At 36.1% G+C, this 27,772-nt stretch overlaps 2 protein-coding genes across 2 annotated transcripts in view; one reads left to right on the top strand and one right to left on the bottom strand.

The window, feature by feature from the left end:
- Positions 1-73: 73 nt before the first annotated feature.
- On the top strand, positions 74-22,162 carry LOC130235299 (ceramide kinase-like protein). The gene is made up of 6 exons (XM_056465843.1): positions 74-236; positions 462-518; positions 4,540-4,645; positions 12,310-12,406; positions 17,760-17,958; positions 21,845-22,162. Exons 3-6 carry the CDS (start codon positions 4,590-4,592, stop codon positions 21,907-21,909), a joined length of 417 nt encoding a protein of 138 aa, XP_056321818.1. The 5' UTR covers positions 74-236; positions 462-518; positions 4,540-4,589; the 3' UTR covers positions 21,910-22,162.
- Positions 22,023-27,772, bottom strand: part of itga4 (integrin alpha 4) — a 68,318-nt gene continuing 62,568 nt past the window's right edge. The window contains exon 28 of the mRNA XM_056465842.1: positions 22,023-27,772. Coding sequence (XP_056321817.1) covers positions 27,689-27,772 — 84 coding nt within the window. The 3' untranslated portion in view covers positions 22,023-27,688.

The following is a 27,772-nucleotide window of genomic DNA, read 5'->3' as shown; positions in this document are numbered from 1 at the left end:
TTTGTGCCCTCTGTAGGGCACCTGATATCTCTGACAGTGTTTTTGGTTGCTGTTCTAGGTCACCATCAGCCTGTGGACGTGTGCAGTTTCAGCTGTATGGGTCGTCTGCTGAGGTTCGGCTTCTCTGCCATGTTTGGTTTCGGTGGGCGGACGCTCGCTTTGGCAGAGAGACACCGCTGGATGCCACCCAGCCAGCGCCGCGAGTTCGCTCTCATTAAAACACTGGCAAAGCTCAAGTAAGCGCTCTCTCTTTCTCAGTTGTGTTGTCAGCTGTAGCTGTCTCTCATCTGGTGGGCTCCAAGGGACTGGCTGGTGCTCTATCAAATCTGGGATTAGTGTCAGAGCAGCCTGGCACAGCACACATGGGCACCGTCTCTTAGAAATCATCCTCTTCTTATCATAACACTCCATCTAACGTGTTTGTTCTCTTTCCTGGTGTCCGACTGATGGTGTTTGTGAAGACCTGAAGACTGTGAACTGTCCTTTTTAACCGCCAAAGAAGCTGACGATCATAAAAAGTGTGTATTTTCAAGTTTGTTTGTTTTTTCATCCTTCATCTCCATCCAACTTTGAACGTAATGATTTGAATGTTATTTTAAATAAACCACCCCCTGTTTAATTGGCCATTGGAAAGAGATCAGATTGCTGAAGGTCACCCAGCTAATGCTAATAAGGCGGGCTGCTTCACACTGAGAGCAACCCATACAGCTCTATTATTACTCAAATACAGATAATGGTTGTGATAAAAAAAAACATCTCTTCCTTTTACACAGAGCTGAGCAGAACGGAGATGGAGGAGACATTTGTGAGTACGGCTAAATTAGCAGAAGCTTCTTTTAGATATTAGAGTGTGTATTTGGTTCACTGGGCGGCTAATAAGTGTTTGCTATGAGAAACAAAAGGAGGTTTTCCTCAAGGGAGTGTTTAGTGGCCAAATTAAAAACCAAATTCTCCATTTGGGGTTCATTTAAATTTAAGGATGGGTTTTATTTGACTAGAGAATGAAGGACTGAAAATTATTCAGTAAAATATGCTGTAATCACAAATGACCCATGCAAAATGTAAAGGGTCCATCATCTATCAACACTAAGAAAAGTAACATATGAAACAATGCAGTTCAGCAGCTACAATCTGGATGAAAGTGCCCTGCATTGAAAAATAAAATGAAGTAATCCTAAAAATTGGTTAATTCACATTATTTAGAATAATAATTGGCAAATAATAGAGATAACATTTTCAAATAATTTAGATCAGATCAGAATATACAGGAGTTGGATAATGAACTGAAACGCCCAGTTTTTAGACCACAAATTCATTAGTATGGTGTAGGTCCTCCTTTCGCAGCCAATATATCATCAATTTGTCTTGGGAATGACAGACACAGGTCCTGTACAGAAGGATTTTGAGCCACTCTTGCAGAATAGTGGCCAGGGGCCTCATGTATCAACACTGCATATGTACAAAAACTTTGCGTATCCAGATTTCATGCTCACGTTTGGATTTACTAACAATGAAATTAATGTGAGAATGTGCGTTGGTCCGCGCCAACTTCATGTCTGGCATACGTGTATTTGTTGTGTGTGTTTGTTTTATTTCCATTAACCGCACGGGGTTAAGCCAGTCATCTTTGAGCCGTGCAATGGCAGCTGTATGGGACGGGATCATCCACATGTCTAACTGGTACATAAGGTTTCCATACCATGCAGTTGACCAGCCAAACATTAAAGCGCAATTTGCATCGATCACAGGTTTTCCCAATGTAATCGGAGAGATCGACTGAATGCACATTGCTATAAAGCATTATTTATATGCTATATAAGCATATAAAGCACATTGCTTTATAGTACTATTGCTATAAAGACAAATTTGCATACGTGAATCGGAAACATTTCCATTAAATAAATGTGCAAATAATATGTGATGCTCAAATGTGATTGGGCAGCTGAAATGCCGGTGACACTGCCTTGATAAGAGCAGAGAGGTGCTGCAATACCGCCCTAACAAAGTGTTCCTCTGATACATCTGTGTCTCCCACAGACACAGATACTACTCCAGACAGTAAAGTGTCGCCCGCAATTGAGGCAACTCTCTCCTCAAAGGGTGTTAGTTCAGCATTTCAACACTTTGATGGTGCGCCGCTGTTCTCCTCTTAACCTGCACCTTTATATCGGACCATTTCTTTTTTAATTCACTCACAGTGAGATGTTCAGACCTCACTACGTTACCCGCGTCAGCTAAACTCCCCCACTCTAATTTTTTTTTCTTTTCTTATTAATTGCGGAGGACAAACTTGCAAATAACACCGTTTATCTCCGGTCTACCTCAGATAGGAGCACCTCCAATTCACATTCTGTGAAGTTTCTCTTCTTTCTTGCTTTAGCCATTGCTTTTTCGTTTGGTTTTTACAAAGTAGAGTCATTACCATATTTATTAGGGGGAGGAGGCAGGGAGGGGTTTCGCGCTCGTGCACGTGCGCTCAGTTTCACGTTAATTCAGATGTACAAAAAGAATATGCGTGTGATTCTGCGTACGCAGTGGTTCATACATCTGATTGTTTTACTGCGTAACCTCATTTACAGCTTTGTCCGTACGCAATGTTTTAGTATGAATTCAATGCAAGTTTTTGTACATGAGGCCCCAGGTCACTATGTGATGCTGGTGGAGGAAAACATTTCCTAATTCGCTCACCCAAAACACACCAAAGTGGTTCAATAATATTTACTTTTATGTTCATCAAACCACTAGTCTTGCTGTATGTATTGCTACATTATCATTCTGATATACTGCACCGACTTCAGAATACAATGTTTGAACCACCAACACAATCTCACGGCAATTCGTAACTTTTTGATTTAGTGGCTAATTCGTACGAATTCGTACGCTCTAATTCGTACAATTTAGTACGATTTGCTCATCCGCCAATGACGGTTGGGTTTAGGGGTGGGGTTAGATGCCACGCCTCCTTTTTTAAATCGTACAATTTCGTACGACTGAACTCAAATTCGAGTACAAATTCGTTCAAATTAGCCACTAAACTGTCAAAACGTAAAATACTTACGTTTTCTCGTGAGATCAGGCTGGAACCACTGGGTGGACATGGTCCTCCAGAATGATTCGGTATAACTCAGCATTTTATAGAGTGCAGTTAATAACAGATCCTCTTTTCCATGCTCATTTTGCAGCTCTTTTACATTTCCATTATCTGTTTTACATTAAAGATATTTAATGGTCCGTTTCCACTGACTGGTAAAGGATGGTACGGTACGGGTCGCTATGGGTCACCTCTATCAGCCTTGCGTTTCCACTGCCTAAAGGGTACGAAGAGTACCCTTTTGGTGGGCATGGTGTACGACAGAAAGTTTCAGTTGACTTCATTCTTGCTAGAAGAAATCTCACTCAAAGTAAAGCTGTACAGGTCGTTCACATATTATATGAGAAGTCCTTTTCTCAAAACAGATGGTTTATACACATAAATACTTCTGTATAAATGTTCATTACTAACCTTTCTATTAACATGATTTGATTATAACTGCAGATCAATGATAAATGCAAAATAGCCTACTGTAACGGCTGTAATTATATAAAATAAACACATACAGCCCCTTAAGTCTTCGATATGTTACCAATTGCAGTTAAACTACACACAGCAGACATTTAGTCCTTATTTGGGTTCAAAAATAACAGGCAACGTGTAGCCTACAGTCAGAGCAAACCTCTCATATGTATTTTTAATCTTCATCAGCACATGTAGCCTCTTGTTAGAAAGTAATTTTGTCATTCCAAGTTCATAATAGTCCAAAAGGCGATGGTAATAGTTAAACATAGCAGTTTGATCATCTTTTAAGTTGCTGAAAGAATCATTTGCTCTTTTGTTTTTACCAACTGCTCCTTTGATTTTTTGCACTTCACTCTCAGATTTGTCAGTTTCTGAAAGGATTGGATATAAGAAGCACTTCAATAATCATGTGTACATTATTATCATCAGCTCAAGAAGTTCGTTATTTCAAATATAGATGCACGGCAAACGATCTTGAACTCCCTGAAGAAAGTGAAACTGCTCACACTTTTAGACGGCTTCGTAAAGCAAAAACAGGACAAGGCACTTTTTGGTTCTTGGCTTTGTGGCTGTACATCAAGACAACGACAAGGTTTGTTTGAGCTCGGGTCAACCATGCCTCGTTATTATATTTATATAGTATTACGATTAAATGTCTTGGCTGTATATTTAAAAATGGTGGTTTCTTTGATTTCATTCTCTTGGCTTGTGTATGCGTGAGTGACGTTTCTCTGTAAACTAATAGTGTTCAGCTACGCGTCTAGCTCTGCCTTTGGTGTGCTAGGTACCCTTTGCAAAGGGTACCCAAAAAGTGGTACAGTAAGCTTTTTTTAGGTACTTTTTGACAGTGGAAACGGCCATAAAAGTGCACCAAACCAAAACGTACCGTACCGCTCAGTGGAAACGGGCCATAAGTGCACCCATAGTGTATATACACATGCAGATACTGTAGATATAAATTCCGTCTCTCAATTGTGTGTCAGGTGAAGGTGACTGGCAAAGCAGAAATGGTCTGTTCCTCAATATCAGCATCATGGCTATTCCCTGCCTGTGCTCCATGGCCCCCAGAGGCCTGGCTCCAAACACCAGGTTAGAGACACGTTTTTATTATAGATATATTATGTTATAAATGTATATTATAATATCTGTCTGTCTGTCTGTCTGTCTGTCTGTCTGTCTGTCTGTCTATCTATCTATCTATCTATCTATCTATCTATCTATCTATCTATCTATCTATCTATCTATCTATCTATCTATCTATCTATCTATCTATCTATATATATATATATATATATATATATATATATATATATATATATATATTTATGTCTTTGGACTGTGGGGGAAATAGAGGACCCAGAGGAGAACATGCAAACTCCACACAGAAATGACAACTGACCCAGCAGAGACTTGAACCAGCGACCTTCTTGCTGTGAGGTGACAGTGTTGACCACTGAGTCACTGTGCCGCCCATCTTTCAAAATATATTATATAATTACCTACACACATTACCTATTAAAAATAAAGGTGTCAGAGGGAAACAAAATAGAACTTTTTCAGATTTTTACAGAAAAAAAAACATTTAAAGAACATTTTCATTAACAACTTTTTTTTTTACACTGTAAAGAACCTTTTGTTGAATAAAACTGTACTTCTTGGAGCCAATGTCTCTTCAATGCAATTAAAGAACATTTATTGTTGAGTACATATACTAAAGAATCAATATTAAATCAAACTGAATTGGGATCAGAATTGAAAATCTTTTTCAAATGGATTTAAATGGGTCACTCATTTCCCAATATCCTGCTCATCAGTGTCTTGAAATTCCTCCTTATTAGCAAAAATAAAACATTTGGTATCACTTTAGTTTGTCACAATTCACGCTAATAACTACTGATTATCACCTGTCTATTACTTTTAAGATATTAACTATTTATTAGCACTATTTTTTAGCACAATAAAGTATTATCTTATTCTACTGCACATCCATACCCAATACCTAAACCCAACTTTTACCTTACTAACTATTATAAAGCATCTAATTCGTAGTTTATTGAGATAAAAGTCTTATTTAATATGTTAATAGAGTGAATTGTGACTTAAAATAAGTCTTCCCAAAGATATGATGGTGACACGATGGCTCAGTGGTTAGCACTGTTGCCTCACCGGAAGAAGGTCACTGGTTTGAGTCCCAGCTGGGTTAGTTGGCATTTCTGTGTGGTGTTCTCATGGGTTTCCTCGGGGTGCTCCGGTTCCCCCGCAGTCCAAAGACATGCGATATAGGTGAATATAAGATGTGTGTGGGAATGTGAGTGTTTATGGGTGTTTCCCAGCACTGGGTTGCGGCTGGAAGGGCATCCGCTGCGTAAAACACATGCTGGAATAATTGGCGGTTCATTCCGTTGTGGTGACCCCTGATATTTAAGGGACTAAGCCGAAGGAAAACGAATCAATGAACAAAAGAAACTGATTAATGCTTAACTTTTAACAATATTAATTTTATTAGGACTGTATAATAAATCACTGCACCTAATCTGCTCAATCTACACTACAAGGAATAATTGCAACCAATAAGTCAGTTCAACCAAATTAGCCCAAGCAACCAAAAGCAAGTATTTATAGTACTATTTCTACGTAATGCAGATTCAGTGAGTTTGTTTACGTCTCATAGAGTTGCACCAATTCTTGTTCCGGTACAATCTAATCTCTGGCCTCAATCCTTCAGACGAAAACCCTAAAACAAATAGGATGGCTTGAAGTGGCTGAAGTGAGCGGGTCAGTGTGTCAGCCGTGTCTCCTGACTGCTTTCTGGCTCGTGTTCTTCCGTTTCGTGTCTGAAGAACGACTAGAGCGGGCCAGCGTAATCCTGGAGATTGGAATCAGTGGTTGGATCAGACTCGTAAGGTCAAAGCCACCTAACCGGACTAATCAGCACATAATTACTGTGATTAAAGGGAGTGGCCGGGTAGACTTAAGGGCTGAGCATCTGTCCACCCGTGTTCAACAACCCCCTCACTGTCCCGTCTGAACACACACACATACACACACACGCAAGTCCAGCCCAGATCGTCAGAAGTGGCATCTTTAGTGGGATGTCAATGCGGTCAATGGGTTCTCAGTGCAGGATATCATTTGTGTAAGAGTTGTTGGCTTGTTTTATTGTAAAAAACAAAATATCTAAGCATCCTTTAAACAAGACTAGTTCAATGTAATCAATCTGCTTAAAACATGAAGACTTTCTTTTTGAGAATATATCTTAAATCATTGTTAGTACTTAGAAAAAAATATATAGTACAAGATTTATTAATTGAAGAAAAAGTAATAGTTTACATGTTTACTTCTTAACCCTTTAACTGCCTGATCTACCAAATGGGTTACCATATTTTGACTGTTTTAAAGAATGACTGTTTTAAATAATGGTTTACACACACAGCATTGTTGGTTTATAAAAATAAAATAAAATTCAACAAGCATAATCCTGTTGCACTACTACACTTGATTTTGGTTTTATTGTAAAAAAATTAAAGACAACATGTTAAATAAGAGTCTGAAATATTTTTGGCATACTTCAAAAAATAAAGATGATTTACTATTCAAAAATGTTTTATTGTGCTAATTTTTTTTTTTAAATAAATTGGTCTTACTTTTCATATTTTCTGATTTTCATAGTATATGTATTAATTCCCATAAACCGACAAATCAACCATTTGGTAGAGGTTAATATTTTTAGAAACTATAGGATGTGTTGAAAAATAAATGCATTGAGTGTGTTAACTAGCAACATTAGGAGTTAAAATAAAATACTATCCAAACTTTTTTTTCTTGGTGGGGCAGTTAAAGGAATAAGGATAAGTTATAGTTGTAAATGAAGATTAATGAACTGGTATGATTTTATTCATACAATGGTCAGAATCAAGATGCAAACTTGGTTTATATTTACCAGTGTGATTTCTGGTCATGTCTGACCCAAATTTTTAATTGATCAGACTTTTCAAGAGCCATAGAAAAGTACTTTATAGTCCATTGGTTTAACTAGATTAAAAAAAAATTAATATTCCCCCCAAAATCTCTAGTGACAACTGCACATTGAGGTCAGATTACCAGCTCAGGTTTTTCTGTGATTTTCTTTCCCAAGTGTCAATTTAGAGAAATTGATAATAGTATAATAATTAGGATGAATATTGAGAATAGTATAATAATTAAACTTTTATAGGATACTATTTTAAATAAGGTGAAAATAAAAGGTAATAGCACTGCCCTTTTTTATTATTGGAAAAGTAATAATATGTATTAATTAATAAACATACTACAAGAAAACAAAATTGACTTTTGGGTGCTTGGACTAATTTTGTTTTTCCAATAATCCATTTTTTATTATTCATTAATTTAATTTAAATAGGGTGGAAAAGAAAAGGTAGTAGTACTAGTGCTCATTTTGCAAATTGTCGACAACATTACATAGCTGAAAATAAATAAAATAAATAACATAATAACATAATATATATATTGGTCTCATAGTCTAACAGGGTTGAGCTTATTCTCTTAATGAGTTATGGGTGTGTTTGGAGCAAAATGTGCATTTAACCAATCAGAGTCTCATCTCACAATCCCTTTAAGAGTCAGTTGCGTTACGCCATGGCGCATTTGCTATTTACATAGTGGACTTTGTAAGTGAAAAAACTGAATGCTTCACTTGCAAGAAAACAGTTTAACAGATCATCTGCAATGCAAGGATAAAGAACGAGCCTCTTCCATTTATCCTCTTTACTATACTTTTACTCTTTACTTTACTCCTTTACTCTCATGGATAAGGAAACGTTGGAAACTCACTCCACCGAAGATATCCATTAGCCTACATATTTTGTTTGTTAAGCACAAAGATTTGTTTCAAAGCTATTTCTATATTCAGTTCTATTTTCCAGCAAACTAATAAATGAACAATGATAATGAAGTGTGGTTATTAAGAGTTATATCCAAACACACGTCCTATTGTTATGCCCCATATAGTGATGCATACGTCTCTAAAACCAGACAGTTGGACAAATCTGAACTTGTTTTTATTAAAACAAATATAAATAATCATGTGACGCAGTGGGTAGCACAATCGCCTCACAGTAAGAAGGCTGGTTCAATCCTTGGCTGGGTCAGTTGGCATTTCTGTGTGGAGTTTGCATGTTCTCCCCATGTTGGTGTGGTTTTCCTCTGGGTACTCCGCCATAAGTCCAAAGACATGCAGTATAAAGGAATTGGGTAGGCCAAATTATCCGTAGTGTATGTGTGTGAATGACAGTGTATGGGTGTTTCCCAGTGATGGGTTGCAGCTGGAAGGGCATCTGCTGTGTAAAACATATGCTGGATTAGTTGGCAGTTCATTCCGCTGTGGCGACCCCAGATTAATAAGGGGACTAAGCCGAAAAGAAAATTAATGAAGGAATAAACTAAAATTAAAATGAAAAAGTCCCCAGAGAAGAGACTTGGAGGTAGTAGTTTTTATATTTATGTAGACAATAATAATTTTTGTAGCATTTTAATCCTTTATTTTTTTCATGTGTAAAGATATGTGTGTATTGCTGTACATCCTGTGTGTATTAAGCAATGTGTAAGTGTTTGGACCTGCATAGGCGCATAACTAGACTTTAGACCAGCTTTTAGTTGGTCAATGGTACGGTCTATTTCAGTTACTCAAAGTAGCAACGCGCCAACAATGCGCATTAACACTCCTCCTTTCTAGACCAGCACACCCATGAGTTCACAAAGTGCACAAATGGATTTGCTATTTGAACAATGTGGCACAAAACATGAAAATTACAGTTGTGCTGGTCTGAAAATAGCAACAAATCACGCCAAACGCATCTTGCGCCTTATTGAGCTGGGTATATAATAGGGCCCATTCATTTTTTCAACCTCCTTTTCACAATTTCAAAAACAGTTTATGATGTTTTAAAGTCTGTTGGTTTTTACGAGGGCACATGTATCATGTTTACATTGTAATACCCATGTCATTATACACATTTTTGATCCAAGAAACCATGTAATCAAGCATGCATGCTTATAAACTATAACAGATTAAATTAAGCATGTTCTGCCTGGACATATTTTTACCTTCAAGCTCTACTTTACATTGTCCACTGATGTGTAGATATGGGAGAATCTCAAGTGTGAGCCACATCTATTTATAGACCTGTAGTTTAACAGACAAGACACTGCTTTTATTAAATAAACAATTCCCCTTTCCTCTCGGCCATACGAAAAGATTCTGAGCTTATAATGCGACATTGTCTTTCTGTTTGACACAGATTCAGTGTGATCTGCGTACTGAACAAATGTTAGAGAGATAGTTCACCCAGAAATACAAATGATAATTTACTCACCTTCCACTTGTTTTCCAAAGCTGTTTGAGTTTGTTTTCAACTGTTGAATGAAAAAGAAGATATTTTGAAGAATGTGAAAAATGCATAGCCATTGACTTTTTGTTTTGCTACTAGTATGAATATCAATGGCAATCAGTTTTGTGATCAGTAGTAAAGCAAAACACTTACTGTAAGGATAGGAATCACTTGAGGGAGAGCACATGGTGAGTAAATAATTTTTTTTGTGTGTGCGAACTATCCCCTTAAATATAACTGTATCCTTTTTCTCACACCCCATGATGCTTTATGTGATTTATAAGAACAGCTTCCATTAAAATCATCATAGTCTCATTCTGAAAACGTAGCCCTATATACATTTCTGGAGATTGCGAATTATGTAGCCAGAGGTACGTATGGCTGCATTTCACCTTTAAAATGAACGCTACAGGGCGGTATGACGCTGTTCCTTTTCACGCTTACCAGCTGACCGCTTACCTTCATATGAACGGCTTTCCCTCTGTTTCCAGTTTGTCCAGTAGCTCGCCATGTACCTCTAGGGAGAGGAGTTGACGTAGTTGAGCGGTTCCAGTAAGTAGGTAAGACAAAAACAGAAGCCAAAACATAAAATAAACAAGTAAATAACAGGGTGAGAACGTGGTCAAATCTGAAAACGTGGTAAAGATCAGGTGAGGGCTTTTCTTTTTCTGGGTTCCTTTTTAAAACTGTCGGTTGGGTCAAAGGAAGTTGGTGTATAGGTCAACCAGTGCTTTTGAAAGCACTATTTGTTGGGTTTAGGGAAGGAGGAGGATGTGTCAGTCGATCAGTCAGTAAGTCAGTCAGTCGACAGCAGCCTCTGGTGGATTTACGTGAGAACAGCAGGTGCAAATGGCACTCGCGAGAGAAATTTGAGATGTCAAAAGATACACAGCGCCCTCTGGTGGATTCGCGAAAACAAAAACTGCAAAAAAAGCCTGGGATGTATTTGGCACTCTCCAGAAATGTATATAGCGGTACGTTTTCAGAATGAGCCTGATTAAAATATAAATAAATAAATAAATAAATAAATAAATATAAAAATCTGTGTTTTAAAAACCTGGGTCTAATTCAGTTCATCATTTGAATATTAAAAGCAACCTATTAGAATGAACAAATTACTATATTTATAATAAAATTACAATAAAAACTCTGAATGAGTCTTTCCGCAGCACTATTACATTCTTATATTGAATATTACAGTACTGTAGGGAATTCAGAGAAAAAAAAATTGTCTCAAGGAACGAAACTGAAAACTCAAAAAAGCTTTTGTCACAGATATGCTTGTGATACTATTGTCACGACTTGCTCTCTCACAAAGGCACAGGATCGCAGGAATTATCAAAAAACTCATTTATTTACAAACTGAACACTCACAAGGAACAGTGGAATCACATGCAGGACGACAGAGGAATTGACAATTCAGGAAGACATATAATAACAGATGCTGGACTGAACAAAACACAGGACATGATTAACTGATTACATACAGGGGTGACACACAAGTGAAATTAAAGAACACCAAGAATGGCGGGAAACAAAACAAAGGGATCACAGCACATGGGGATGTCACATGACAAACATGGAGCACATGGAACAACAATAACACAGAAATCACATGAGAGACACACAGAACCCTGACAAGTGTCAGGTTAACATACAAAACATAACATTATTTTCATTCGGCTTGGTCCCTTTATTTATCAGGGGTCGCCACAGCAGAATGAACTGCCAACTTTTCCAGCATATGTTTAACACAGCGGATGCCTTCTAGCTGCAACCCAGTACTGGGAAACATCCATACACAACTCATTCACACACATACAGTACGGCCAATTTAGTTAATCTAATTCACCTAAACCGCATGTCTGAGCCACCGTGATTCAACGTTATTTTCATGATACCATAATAAAAACTCAAACCCAAATGTATCACTAACTCAATTTTCACTATGCAAATGGATTATTTGTATCGCAGCCTTACTATTTATCATGATTTGTTTCAGATTTTTTGAATGGATGTTTCCCAAACAGGAAGTGCAACCCATAATTTGAGATGTGATAATTCAACGCTATCTCACAGCAATTCGTAACGTTTTGATTTAGTGGCTAATTCGTGTAAATTCGTACAATCTTATTCATACATTTTAGGATGATTTGCTTATCCCCCAATGACGGTTGGGTTTAGGAGTGAGGATTGGTGCTATGCCTACGTTTAAAAATCGCACATTTTCATATGACCAAACTCTTACAAATTCATACGAATTAGCCACTACACTGACAAAACGTAAAATTGTTATGTTTCCTTGTGAGATCAGGCTGAATAATTCATCAAACGCATACAAAAACAAACTTTTCCTGTCCAATACAGGCTGAACAACGGCAGTATGGCGCTGATATCAGTTGGCAACACCTCCAGGTCAGAGTTCATCAAGCACTTGAAGAGATACAACAGCACAAACAACCAGGTGAGGGAACTTCCGGAACCCACATCAGGCTGGAGATCCAGCCCACGCAAATGGAGTTAACAAACCTCACCAGCTTAAGCGGAATTAGCATACTGTCAAGTCAAATTAGTCACTGATTGTCAGCTTCCCACAAAACACTTTTCAGGCTAATACAGATTAGCCCATTTCAGAGCCGGTCTCTTCTTTTTTCCCTTCTTAAGCAATCCAATCTAGAGCTGTTTGTTAACCCACATTCTATAAATAATCAGTGTGGGTTGCGGCGCTGACCTACTGCTCTCCAGTCTCGTTTGAGATGTCATTGAGCAGCAGAGCAAAGCCGTGTGTCAATTTCAGGCTCTCTCTGCTGTACTATTGCCTGTTTTGAAAGAGCTTTGTGTGTGTTTACCTTGTTTACATGATGTAGAAGGCCATGAAGAAAGTCAAGGGTGTTTTAAATGTGTGTGTGAGAGAGAGAGAGAGAGAGAGAGAGAGAGAGAGAGAGAGAGAGAGAGAGAGAGAAAAGTGATAGAGAAACTTTGACTTTAAAAAATCTTTAATTTACATTAAAGTCTCAAAAGGCTAAGTACAGTTTCGACAAAATGTCACAAAACTGTCCGATCACCAAACATCACTAATCGAATATTAGCATGTCCTCCTCGCATAAGGTACACATAGCATAATCATCACACACTATTTAGGTTTAAACTCAAGTAAATTCCCTGTGAGTTGTAAAACTTACATTACCCTGATTCTAATCCTGGATTGAACCAAGAATTTTAAAAAAACTCTTAGAAAAAACAAAAACAAATCGAAATATTTAGATTTTCCCCTTCAATATCTACCCTGTGAGTTTTCCAAATTGATAGTTTTGCTTGATTAACAACAGAATTTGTGAAGATACACCCCTCTCTATGTTTATAAGAGAAATAGATGGAAAGAGAGAGAGAGAGAGAGAGAGAGAGAGAGAGAGAGAGAGAGAGAGAGAGGAAATGAATATGATATTACAAGACTTTACCACATTAGAACAAACACAATACGACTATAAATAATTCACTTCAAGTTACATGAAAGCATGTGCAATCCATAAGAAGGTAAACACCACACCATTTTCAGTCAAACAGCACTAAACATTGTTACAACACCAAATATTTTCAAAAGTGGCAAAATCAGTTGTTATCATTGCTTGTACTAGGGGAGCGCGGGGCACAAAGTAATGCGGGGTTAAATTTAACTCAGAGTTTTAAGGTATTTGCTCAGAGTTAAGCATGGCATGCTTCCCAGGTTTTCACCACAATGTCGCAGACGTCTTCCTGCAAATTATTGAAAAAGTTCAGCAAAGTTTGGATGAGAAACACAGGAGAAACCATTTTTGCAGCATAAAAGTATTTTTTATTACAGTCTATATATTTTTATTTTATTAAAAATCTGTGAAAGTATGAATGTAAGATCTTATATTGTTGTGATCACCGTCTTCTAGGCTATAGATGAAACCATTTTGAAAGATGTAAGAAACACAGTGACTGCTATTTTGAGGAAAACATGACACAGTGGGGTTAGTTGTAACAGGGTGTTACAATTAAGCCACACACTGTTGGACACCAATAACATGAACAAAATAATGTTTTGAATTTTGAGTGTAATGTTGAGAACTTTTTAAATAAAAATGTTTTTAATAGTAAATATTGTTTTAATAGAAAAAAAATACTTTATTGTTAATAATGCAAATAAATGCATTGTATAAAAATTGATAAATGGATAATAATGCAAATAGATTCAAATGTGTTTATCCAATAAACAAATAAATAAATAAACACACTGTGCTATGCAGAATAAAAAAAGAAATGAGCCAATTACTGAGGAAATATAGCTACTATTTAAAGTAAACTGAATTTAAATTAATTGTGTGTAATCTGCCTTTGTAAACATGTTACAACTAACCCCCTGTCTGTTACAACTTGCCACGCAGGTGGGGTAAATAGTAACATTTTTACTCCTGGCACTTTTGGCAATACTGCACAGAAACCATAGGTCCGGCGATCATAATTCCAGTGCTCATTTGTAGGAGAGGCTTGTGTGCTGTTGATTAAAAAAATATGGATTGTCTAACCCTATTACTTTGTTCATTATTTGACCAAAACCAAAAAGTGTTACTTTGTGCCCCGCTCTCCCCTATATTGGAACATACAACTACCTCTGTTCTATGTTGTGTTCCATTTTCCTTATTTCATTCATATAAACAGCCAGCTTAGCCTGTCCTGGCCTATTACCAAATTCAACAAATGACAAATCTTTTTTATCTTTACGTACTTAAAACCAGATTAAAACAACATGCATGCTGACTCGCTGCAGTCTGTAGTATGATGACATACTGGATAAGGTGCAATATGTATTGGACATGCATGTGCGAGCTGTTGTTGCTAGAAACGAGAATTATTTATATTAATTATTAAATTACATAGAGTGTTATTAACCTCTGCACCTACCCCAAACCATATGATTGTTGTCTATACCCCAACCATCATAGTAGCATAGGCGTTACAATGTTCACTACGTATTGTACCTGATCCAGTACATTATCATGCTACAGGCTGCAGTGAGGACATCTTGGGCTTATTGGAGAAATGTGCCCTAGTGTACATTTTTGAGAACCGAGAAACATGTGCGGGTGCAGATACAGTTGAAGTCAGAATTATTAGCCCCCTTTTAATTTTATTTTCTTTTTTAATATTTCCCAAATGATGTTTAACAGAGCAAGAACATTTTATTTGTTTTATTTCGGCTAGAATAAAAGCAGTTTTTAGTTTTTCAAAAAACATTTTAAGGTCAAAATTATTAGCCCCTTTAAGCTATATTTTTTTTCGATAGTCTACAGAATAAACCATTATTATACAATCACTTGCCTAATTACCCTATCCTGCCTAGTTAACCTAATTAACCAGGTTAAGCCTTTAAATGTCACTTTAAGCTGTATTATTTACTGTCATCATGGCAAACATAAAATAAATCAGTTATTCGAAATGAGTTATTAAAACTAGTTTGTTTAGAAATGTGTTGAAAAAATCTTCTCTCTGTTAAACAGAAATTGGGGAAAAAATAAATAGAGGGCTAATAATTCAGGGGGGCTAATAATTCTGACTTCAACTGTACATAAGGCTGAATTTTATGTGTAAAACAAACACTATGGGGCAAGACTGCTCACTGCTTACCTCCATATGGATGGCTTTTCTGGCTCACTCTGAATGGTTCAGGGTTCCAAGAGTCTGACGAATGGCAGTTCCAGAAACTAGAAAAAACGAAACGTTGATGCTAGAATGAAGTCTGATTCTAGTTTGCTTTTGAAAACACTATTGGTTGGGTTCATGGAGGTTTATATCAAGCAGATATATCATGCACAATGATCAGCCAACCGGCTTCTCTCATGGATGCACACGAGAAAAACGTTAATATGCACAGAAAGGTACACAGCGGCTTCTGAAGTATTTATTACAAATGGCATGTGTGAGAAAATGTACCCTAGTAAAGTATTTGAGATTATCAAAAATGTACAGTGTGTACACTAGTGGATTTGTGAAAACAAAAACTGCAAGCAGGCGTAGTTCAGGGTACATATTTGTTGTTTCTAAAAAAATGTATCCCTGGGCACATATTTTTAATGAGCCTGGGTTGACAAAGGTTTCAAACTAGTAAATTATATATATATATATATATATATATATATATATATATATATATATATATATATATATATATATATATATATATATATATATATATATATAAATATATATATGAAAAATAGTTTCTCTCTCATTGCAAAAAGGCTTTTAGAAGATATAGAGCTTATTATGGCTAAAACAAGTCTTATTTCTATAATGTGAGACCAAAAAATAAATTACATTTACAGATATATTGGGTAGCACTGCATGGTTTATGAATCCCTATACACTGAGTTAAGTCCAACTTATCATTAAATCAGAAATATCATCAGCAGAATCATTAAAATAAGGTTTTAACTCAAATAGGGGAGCAAAACTCATTGTTGTATGTAATGAATAATGAGGATTTGAGAATTATTTGAATGATATCTTTTAAAGAGTTTTGAGAATTATATCTTTAGAAAATTGCATACAGCATTGCAAATAAAAAAAATATTTTAGAATTTTTAATATACTATGGTACTGTAAACCAAACAAAACAAACTAAAAAGTTTAATAAAATGTAAAATTTTAAACAAATATTGTAGTATGAGCATTAAAAAATCTAAAATATTCTCATTCATTCATTCATTTTCTTTTCTGCTTATTCCCTTTTAAAATATTCTTATAGTAATCCAAATTTTGTTTATTAAAATATTGTTCTGTTTATTTATAAGTCGTTTAAAAATGCTTAGTTTCTTAGTATAGGCTACATTTTGTGAACAAAATTGACTATTATTATTTGCGGCGTGATGGCCAGGACATGTTTTATATGCTTAAAGACCAGTTACTAAGAGATTTATAGTCAAATAAATTTGTACTCATCACCCCATAAATGCAGAGAGCAGGAAAAAAAATCACGCAGCTGATGCACATTCCCTGGGTCAAACTTAACATCTTGAGGATTTTGGTCAGAGCGAGTTTTACATAATCAAAATGCTCATGCTATACATATATTAACATTTAATTTTCATTTAGTTATAATGTAAATTATTATGTAAATGATCCTTACATAATATCTGTGTTGTGGGGTATAATAATGAATGATAAGCCATTTGTTTCAATTGATGTCGTACCTGCTTATTTGAATAAAAGGAATATGCAATGGGTCGAAAGCCTAGTTGTGGCCTGATTCTGTGTCCAGGTTCACGCCAGGTCAAACTGAAACACACAAACATACACACGACTGAGGTGGACAGTTAAGGATCAGTTGTTCGTTACTGCCTCCTTGTGGTCCTGTATTAAACTACAGCCTCAAACATGGCAGATGTTGGTGACTAGAGCAAAACAGCTGCAAGGAGAGCATTGCAAAAGCCCAGAGAGCAAATACATTCTGAAACATAAGATGAAAACAAGTTTTAACAATCTATAGAATAGAAAATACAGTGACAGAATGATACAGATCAGATATAGATGAATAATTGTCCATAAAAAGATAGAGAGAGTGATGGAATGATGGAGAGAATAAAATAAGAGAACAATAAATGTCAGGCATAGATAAAATGAACATTAAAAATATGGAAAAATATAGAAAATTATGAGATGATTTAACAAATTAGGAATAACTGACAAACAGCAGAATATATACAGACAGACAACAGACAGACAGAACAGCAGATTAGACAGACAGAGAGAGTTGGTGTGAATAGTCTGCTAACTGTTGGTTTGTCCTCCTGCAGTTTGGTTTCTCCTTCATTGAGACTCACAGCGTGAAGGCGGTCAGACTCCGGCCAAGCTCTCAGAGCAGCTGGACTGATGACGTTTCAGAGGAAACGAAGAGAGCGATTCAAAAAGCACACCCATCATCTCCTCTGAAGGAACGTACCCCTGGAACATCGACGGAGATCTGCTGGACGTCTCGTCTGAGCTCCTCATCAGGTCAGCTTCTCCAGTCAAACAGCAGACACACATACACAAAGATCAGTCAGGACAGACTACAAGTCTGACTAATAATCACAACAAATTTATTGCGACACAATTGCAAAAGGCGTCGTGCTGTTTTAAACATGCAAATATAGCAATATCACTCATTCATTTTCTTTTCGGCTTAGTCCCTTTATTAATTAGGGGTTGCCACAGCGGAATGAACCTCCAACTTATCCAGCATATGTTTTACTCAGCGAATGCCCTTCCAGCTGCAACCCATCACTGGGAAACATCCATAAACTCTCATTCACACTCATACACTACGGACAATTTTAGCTTTCCCAATTCACCTATAGCGTATGTCTTTGGACTGTGGGGGAAACCGGAGCACCCGGAGGAAACCCACGCCAACACAGGGAGAACATGCAAACTCAACACAGAAATGCCAACTGACCCAGCTGAGACTCGAACCAGCGACCTTCTTGCCTACCCACTGCGCCACTGCGTTACCTATAGCAATATCAATAAGGACTAAATCACCATAAATATATTACACAAATACACAGAATCAGAACATTTCAACTGTCCACAGAATAAAACAGATCCCTATTTAGTATCATAACACAGTAATCTGAGACTCTCACTGGACATTTTTATGATTTTTCAGTCCCTTTCAAGATTTTTAACATTTGTGGTTTAAAATAAACGATTTTCACTGCAAAAAAATGCTCTTCTTACTTTTTTTTGTCCTGTTTCTTGTCCAAATATCTAAAATTCTTAAATCAAAAAAGCCTTTTTTAGACTAGTGAAAACAGGTCTAGTTTTCACAGATAATATATAAAAATTAAGTCAGTTTTTCATTAAAACAAGCAAAATAAATCTTTTAACCTCCTAGGGCTTGAGTGTCCACATATGTGGACAGCACATTTTAGCTCTTAAGTGGCTATTTAAAATACTTTAAATGTTTTACATTTTGTTACAGACATACGATGTCATCTTGCAACTCTTTTGCAGCATATGAAATGTCCCAAACCCTATTTTTAACTGTCCAGAATGGGAAAAAAATGTTGTTTTTACTCTTTGATAGTCAAAGTTATATGTTAAATATGCATTAAAACAGTCAGGAAAAAAGTGTTTCATGTAAATTTGGACCACGAGTCCACATCTATGGACATCATTTTTCTCTAAAAGTACATCATATCAAAAGATGATACTTAGATTTTGATTATAATTAGGCAAGGCAAGGCAAGTTTATTTATATAGCACATTTCATACACAGTGGCAATTCAAAGTGCTTTACATAAACAGGAATAAAAGAAACAAGTATAAGAGAAATAAAAACAAATAATAAAAATGGTAAAAATAAAATAAAATAAATGAAAATAAAAGCTGATAAAATTTTTTATAAAAGAATTAAAAAGAAGAGAAAAACATAGTAGTTCGATCTGTCGGACGTAGCACAGTGCTCATTCAGTAAAGGCACAGCTTAGGTTCCAATAAGCCCAAATAGCAAAGAGAAATAAAAATGCATGTAAAAAAACACCCTGGGCCCGAGGTTAAAGCAAAAACAAAGTTATTTCACTTACTCTACTGGCAGATTACTGGCTTGATTTTAAAGAAAAAAACCACTTAATGTTGACATTATTTCTGAAAAAGTAAGAATAGCATGCTTTGCAGTGTTGTGACTGCTTTTCTCAAAACATATGATATTGTATGCTTCAATTCTTGTGTTTAGCTGTGAAAATGCATAAAATCCTTGAACATTTTCCTTTTTTTTAATCTCAAGAATTATTGGAGGGACTGAATTTTGCTGCCCTAAAATGGCAGATTTTGCATTGGTTTTCTCAAAATATGCAGCTATTTTTATGCAGATATACACAAACAACATTAGATGCATATTATACACAGAGAACCATTGAGAAACTCTACCCTAAAACCTACTATATCACATCTGATACACCAAGGACACTAAATGATAAAGTAAAGAAACTCTTCAATTAGCGAAATCATTAGAATTATATAAATCATAAAGTATATTTATCAAATATGCTTTTTTGTATAGTAGATGTAATTCACTCCCCCACATTTAAAAGTAGCACTTGATTAAAATGTGTTTGCATAATCAAACTAAGCATTTACATCTCATCTTAGTAGACACAAATTATTAGGAGATTCTGAGTAATTAATGACATGTTACGCATTATATGCAAGTACTTTGCTGTACAGCGGTTGGACAATGAAACTGAAGCGCCTGGTTTTTGACCACAGTAATTCATTTGTATGGTGTAGGGACTCCTTTTGGAGCCAATACAGTATTAATTCATCTTAGGAATGATGAATACAAGTCCTGCACAGTGGCTAGAGGGGTTTTGAGCCATTCCTCTTGCAGAATAGTGGCCAGGTCACTATGTGATGCTGGAGGAGGAAAACGTTTCCAGACAAACTCCTCCAAAACACGCAAAAGTGGCTTAATAATGTTTAGGTCAGGTGACTGTACAGGAGATATTCAATTTGACTTTCTTAATGTTCATTAAACCACGCTGTCACCAGTTTTGCCATGAAACCTCCAACACTAAATTAGCCAGTGTTTCAGTTTCATTGTCCAAACCCTATATATAAATGCACCATTTTTTAATACTCAGTTTGAGTTTCGAAATTAAGCTTTAAGTTAAACTACTTAATTTAACTTTTTCATTTAAATCAACATTTTATTTTCCTTCCATTTTTTCATTATGTATCACATGAGCCATTTAAAGCTGGTAACATCACATCACGCCTCGAAGGCTGAAAGTCTATGGTGAATCTGCTGCCATTATAAATCACAGGCGCCTCTGAATATTTGAAATTTGCATTCAATTCTGAGATCGTACAATCGAGAAATCCTGAAAGCACTGGCTAACGGTAGTCAAGACAGCCACTGTGTGAATTCAGCAGATGAACTTCGGATGACCTGCGCAAACACAAGCCATGTTGTTTTAAAACACTCCAAACATTATATGAGCAGCATGAAAGTAAAGGAGTAAAGAGTAAAAGTAAAGTAAAGAGAAAGTAAAGAGGCCGAATGGAGGAGACTCGTTCTTTATCCTAGCGCGGCAGATGGTCTGTTTAACTGTTTTCTCACTAGAGAAGAGTTCAGTTTTTCAACTTACGAAGTCCTCCATGCCGATAGCAAATGCTCCATGGTGCGACACAACTGACTCTTAAAGAGAATGGGAGATGAGTCTCTGATTGGTTTAATGCACGTTATACCATTCCTCTTGCTAGAATAGTGGCTAGGTCACTATGTGATGCTGGTGGAGGAAAACATTTCCTGACTCGCTCCTCCAAAACACCCCAAAGTGGCTCAATAATGTTTAGATCGGGTGACTGTGCAGGTCATGGGAGATGTTCAACTTCACTTTCATGTTCATTAAACCACTCTGTGGTAAACTGAAATTTTTTTTTCTCCTTCCATATTTTCATTATGTATCACATGAGCCATTTAAAGCCTGATAAAATCACATGACATCTAAAGCTGAAAGTCTATGGTGAATCTGCTGCCATCATAAATCACAGGCGCCTCTGAATATTTGAAATTTGCGTTCAATTCTGAGCTCGTACAATCGAGAAATCCTGAAAGCACAGGCTAACAGTAGTCAAGACAGCCACTGTGTGAATTCAGCAGATGAACTTCGGTTGACCTGCGCAAAACACAAGCAGTGTTGTTTTAACACACTCCAAACATATTATGAGCAGTACTTGATAAAAAAGCTCAATTCATCTTCTTAAAGCTGCAGAAAAAGCGACAGAAGAATAAACAGAAGAGTGTGAGGTTCTGAGAAAGAGGGAGGGAGGTGTGCGGTTATCAGATAAATCTGTGTAATGTTTAAATGTCCTGACAGAAGTGTTTATTTTCCAGAGTTCACCCTCAGCTCCTCACACTCTTCGGATCAGACGTGGAGGAGGCCGAGGAGACGCCGGTGAAATGCAGCTGTATCTGAACACACACTCACACACGCACGCACAGAAACTGCACAGAGAAATGCTTTAACATGTATAGAGACCATTTTATGACAACACAAAAACACACACAGTACATTCCAGTGCATAAAAACTTAAATTAAACCAAAGTACATTTTTTTAAACATAAATTTGTATCATTTTTAAAAACTTAACTTAATAAAAATACACACAAAAAAAGCAATGTGCTTTTTATGCATACCATTCCCTGAACTGTAGAGACTTTATTTTTGTTTTGAATATTGTCATGTCGTCATATAAAAAGAGCAGTGATAAGCAACCCATCTAATGTGCTTTATCAAATAAAAAAAAGACATCCCACATTTTTAGTTTGAATTCCAACAGGATAGATTGTGTTTACAATCTCATTCATACACCAAAAAATCAAGCGATGATTAAATAAGCTGACATTTGATGTGCCGATTTTAGAATAATGAATTTGAAAATGTCACCAGTTTTATATATATATATATTTATATATGTATATATACAGTGCTCAGCATAACCGAGTACACCTCCTTTTGAAAATGAATATTTGATTAATTTCTCAGTGAATACAGGCAAAGTATTTTGGTGCATTTAAACTAAACAGATTTATTAAACAGATATATTTATTAAAATAATATTTTAGTCACCAAACATATTAAGAAATTGAAGGATAATAACATTTAATTCAGGCAAAATATTGCAAAAATTAATTACAACCTACAAAATTTCGACAAAAATTGTATTTTTTTTCTATTTTAAAAATTAGTATTTAATATTTTTCTATAGCCTATAAAATTGGCTGTAGTTTTTTTTTTTTAACTTACATTATCGTAAGTTAGTTTGTTAGATGAGATCCAGATCTGGCTTCAGTATAGACTAATCTAATGTACACAATATTGTATAGCTTATAACAAATATGAATTTAAAGGAGCGATTTCTGAGGGGTGTACTTATTTATGCTGAGCCCTGTGTATACTCTACCGTTAAGTTTGGGGTCAGTAGGATTTTTAAATCTTTTCAAACAAGCTTCTCCTGCTCACAAAGGCTGCATTTGTTTAATCAAAAATACAGTACAAAATGTAAAATTGTGAACTGTTATTAATACACTATAAAATAACTGTTCAATTGTAGGTTATCATTTAATTTAACATGTATTCCAGTGATTTTAAAGATGAATTTTCAGCTTCATTACTCCAGTCTTGATCCTTCAGAAAACACTCAAATATTAATTATTATTACAATTATTATTAATTGTATTAAAAGCAATAATGACTGGAGTAATCATTTCATTTAAAACTACATCCAATAAGAAAGTAGTTATTTAAAGTTTTAATAAATATTTAACAATTTAACTATTTTTTTTTGCATTTAACAAATGCTGCCTTGATGAACAGAATCCAAACTTTTCACCGGTAGTGTTTATATACAGTAGTCAACATTTAAAGTGGATAAAAATGGACAAGAATAGGTGTTGTTCAATAGTTTGGGAACAACTTTGATGAAAGATGTCGATCTTCAAATGTTGACTACTGTATATTGCTATAAGTAATGTTTAGTTTTCAAGTTTTATAACAGCACCCAAATTCATTCAGTATGTGATGACATTTAACATCATAATCAAGTTTGGGATATAAATCTAACCATCAAAAAAATAAATCACATTTTATATTTCTGAAATTTCACTTCATTGTTTCATTTCTTCTAAAAAAGAATCTAAAATGGCAATGTGTCCAATTTTGTTGTGTTCAAATTTTGTATTTCTAGATTTTATTTCAGTAAACAAGTTTATCTTTTAATGCTTAATAACACCGCACCAAATCATTCTGCATATGATTAGCAGAAAATAAATTTATAATACAATTTTTCCTTTAAAAATGATCTGTGAAATTATTTTGCTGTATCAGTTTACATTTGCAGCTTCAGCTTTGTTTTCATTCTATTTAGTATTCATTCATTTTCCTTAGTCCCTTTATTAAGCGGAATGAACCACCAACTTATCCAGCATATGTTTTACACAGCGGATGCCCTTCCAGCTGCAACCCAGTACTGGGAAACATTCATATTCACACACTACGGCCAATTTAGCTTACCCAATTCACCTATACCACATGTCTTTGGATTGTGGAGAAAATGGGAGCACTCGAAGGAAACCCACGTGAACATGCGGAGAACATGCAAACTCCACACAGAAATGCCAACTGACCCAGCCGGGACTCGAACCAGCGACCTTCTTGCTGTGAGGCAACAGTGCCAACCACTGAGCCACTGTGTCACCCCTATTTAGTATATTTTTCAATTAATTTGAGCTGCTAGCTTTTGTAAACGTATGCATTGATCATTTAAATGTAAGTATTTTACCACCTGAACACAAAAATGGGCAGTTTTTTTCCAGCATGTGCACATCCTGTTTGGGTTTCTATACTCGTGAGAGGTGACGATCTGTGTGTATTTGTGACTGTAGTGTCACACAACTGAACACACACACACATATTCTTCAGCGATGGCTGGCATCCAGACACATGCCAATCTTGTCAAGTCTTGTGTAGCGCAGCACAGACACACAACAGCAGCCTCCTTTGCTTCTTCTCCATGGCACCGAGCCAAAGCACGCAGAAAACCCTCGCTCCTCCATCTGGCGTCTCCGTTCCAACTTCTAACTACTCCACTCAACAGAGAGCATTTGGGAGGAGAGAAAATACGTGCCGTTTCCTTCTTTTTTCGTTGCAAGGAGAACCGATACCGCGACGACGCAAAGGTGTGAAAACCCCAACCGAAGCAATGTTCTGCTTGAGAAAGGGTGACGGAAAGTGCCAGAAAATCCTGTGTCACCTCTGTGGAGGGTACACTAAATCACGGGCATTAAAGAAAGAGTCTCTTTTCAGATACACACAGGCATAACCTTAGCGAGAAAAGCTACAGCAGTGCAGGTTCTCCTTTACAGCAGGCCAGCAGCCAATATGTTCAGTGATCGGAGGAAAACACTTAAAAAGGCTCCATTACAAAACCTAGTGAGCTGCCTTGTTGTCTACAGCCTACATAGGTTGCTGCTTTATTTTTAAGGGAGCATCCTCTAGCGGATTCATTTTGTAGTTAAAACTGATACATCTTTGAAGACAGGCTTTGTTTCGTGTCATCTTCATATGAAAAGTAAATTGGGAAAAAATGGAGAGGCACTAATGAATTTACTGATTGCAAATGGATTTAATGTTGCTATGGTAACAACAACAAAAATATAGTTGAAGTCAGAATTATTAGCCCCCCTTTGAATTTTCTTTTCTTTTTTAAATATATCCCAAATTATATTTAATAGAGCAAGGAAATTTTCACAGTATGTCTGATAATATTTGTTCTTCTGGAGAAAGTCTTATCTCGGCTAGAATAAAAGCAGTTTTTAATTTTTTATGAACCATTTTAGGGTCAAAATTATTAGCCCCTTTAAGCTATTTTGTTTTGACTGTATACAGAACAAACCATCATTATACAGTAACTTGCCTAATTACCCAAACCTGCCTAGTTAACCTAATTAACCTAGTTAAGCCTTTAAATGTCACTTTAAGCTGTATAGAAGTGTCTTGAAAAATATCTAGTCAAAATTTATTTACTGTAATCATGGCAAAGATTAAAGAAATCAGTTATTAGAAATGAGTTATTAAAATTATTATGTTTAGAAATGTGTTGAAAAAAAATCATCTCTCGTTAATCAGAAATTGGGGGAAAAACAGGGGGGCTAATAATTCTGACTTCAACTGTATATATCCATCTAACCATTTATTGGGTACTCATTGAAATACTAAGCACTCATTTGCTTTCTACTGATATTAAAATATAGGCATAACTTATAAATACAAAGTGTTATTACATGACTTTTATGACTTTAAAATATACAGTTGAAGTCAGAATTATTAGCCCCCCTGTTTATTTTTTCCCCCAATTTCTGTTTAACGGAGAGAAGATTTTTTTTCAACACATTTCTAAACATAATAGTTTTAATAACTCATTTCTAATAACTGATTTATTTTATCTTTGCCATGATGACAGGAAAAAATATTTGACTAGATTAAGTTAAATCATCTGCCAGTGGGGGGAAAGTAAATTGAATAAACTTCTTTTAAATAAGTTTATTTAGCTTGTTTTAAGGAGAAACTCACTTAATTTTGACTCATTTTTATTGAAAACAAAACTACATTTTTTTACTTGTCTAGAAAATAATTTTTGATTTGAATTTGGTGTTAATTTTGATACTTGGACTAAAAACAAGACCAAAACCTCAGAGTAAGTTTTTGCTGTGTGTTCACACAAATCTGTGGACATGACTACAACCAACATGATATTAGGAGGAAATGTAACTATTTTACATAATGTCAGAAAAGAGGCTAATTACTACAAATTCCTAAGATTTAATTTACACGAAAATGTACACATTTTAAAAGGAGTTGTGCCCTCAACTCCACCCTTAAACCTAACCATCATAGTATGATGAGCAAATCGTACCAAAATGTATGAATGAGATCATACAAAATCATACAAATGAGCCAAACATAGGCTCATTTTGAAAACGTAGCCTTATATACATTTCTGGAGATTGCGAATTATGTAGCCAGAAGTACGCATGGCTGCATTTCGTCTTTAAAGCAAATGCTGCGGGGCGATACGACGCCATTCCTTTATACGCTTACACGCGTATGGACAGTTTTCCTGCTGTTACCGGGAGCTCGCCAAGTACATCGGCGAACTTGAGACGCAGAGAGAAATTGATCATGACGATTGGGTTTGAGTCTGTCGAAGAACGGTTCCAGAAAGCATGTAAGACAAAAACAGCAGCCAAAAAATAAAATAAACAAGTAAATAACAAGGTGAAAATGTGGTAAAATCTGAAAACATGCTAAAAATCAAGTGAGGGCTTTTCTTTTACTAGATTGCTTTTTAAAACTGTCAGTTTGGTTTAGGGAAGTGGGTGAGTGGGTCGATCGGTGCTTTTGAAAACACTATTGGTTGGTGTTAGGGAAGGAGGAGGGTGGGTCAGTCGATCGGTCAGTCAGTCAGTCAGTCAGTCAGTCAGTCAGTCAGTCAGTCAGTCAGTCAGTTGACAGCGGCCTCTGGTGGATTTACGCGAGAAAAGCAGGCACGAATGAGAGAAATTTGAGATCTGAAAAAGTGTACACAGCGGCCTCTGGTGGATTCGTGAAAACAAAAACTGCAAAAAAAGCTCCCCCAAAAAAACGTACCTCCTTGGGCGTATTTGGCGCTCTCCAGAAATGTATATAGCAGTATGTTTTCAGAGCGAGCCTGAGTTGAATGAGCCACTAAATCTAAAGCTTAAGTTGCTAATACTATTGTAAAATTGTGTAACTGAAAGACCATTAATAAACATTTTAATAATGGTAAAAAGCCTACCTAGAAACTCTCCAGAAGATTTTATATTTACGCCTTCACGTTTTAATAATGCTCCCTAAATAGGCAGCACACTAGGTTTTCGAATGGAGCCGTAATATTCTATAGCGACAGTACATTCTGAAGTCTTTTTTTTTTCTCCATTGGGCTCGATGTCCCGAAGCGATTCAGTGAGCACATGTAGTATGATCCATACTCTAAAGTGCATTGCCTTTATCCTGCTGACCAAAAAAGCAGATTGTCTTCAGGGCTCTGTGATGAAGGTTTCCCAGCCGTTACAGTCAATGGCTGCAGGTTGTCATGAGTCAGAAGAGCTTTAGACCTTTCTATTATGACTGCTTTTAAATGTGGTGTAAATCCTGTATTATGACACGCTTTCATGCTTGGGCACATAGTCCCAACTGTCCCGTTGAAACTTCTCCTTCAATGTCCGTTTGAAGAATCCAAG

The sequence above is a fragment of the Danio aesculapii genome, chromosome 9 (assembly GCF_903798145.1).
Source record: "Danio aesculapii chromosome 9, fDanAes4.1, whole genome shotgun sequence".
Taxonomy (NCBI): domain Eukaryota; kingdom Metazoa; phylum Chordata; class Actinopteri; order Cypriniformes; family Danionidae; genus Danio; species Danio aesculapii.
Note: the sequence above shows the minus strand (reverse complement) of the source record. Positions and strands in the feature narration are given on the sequence as shown.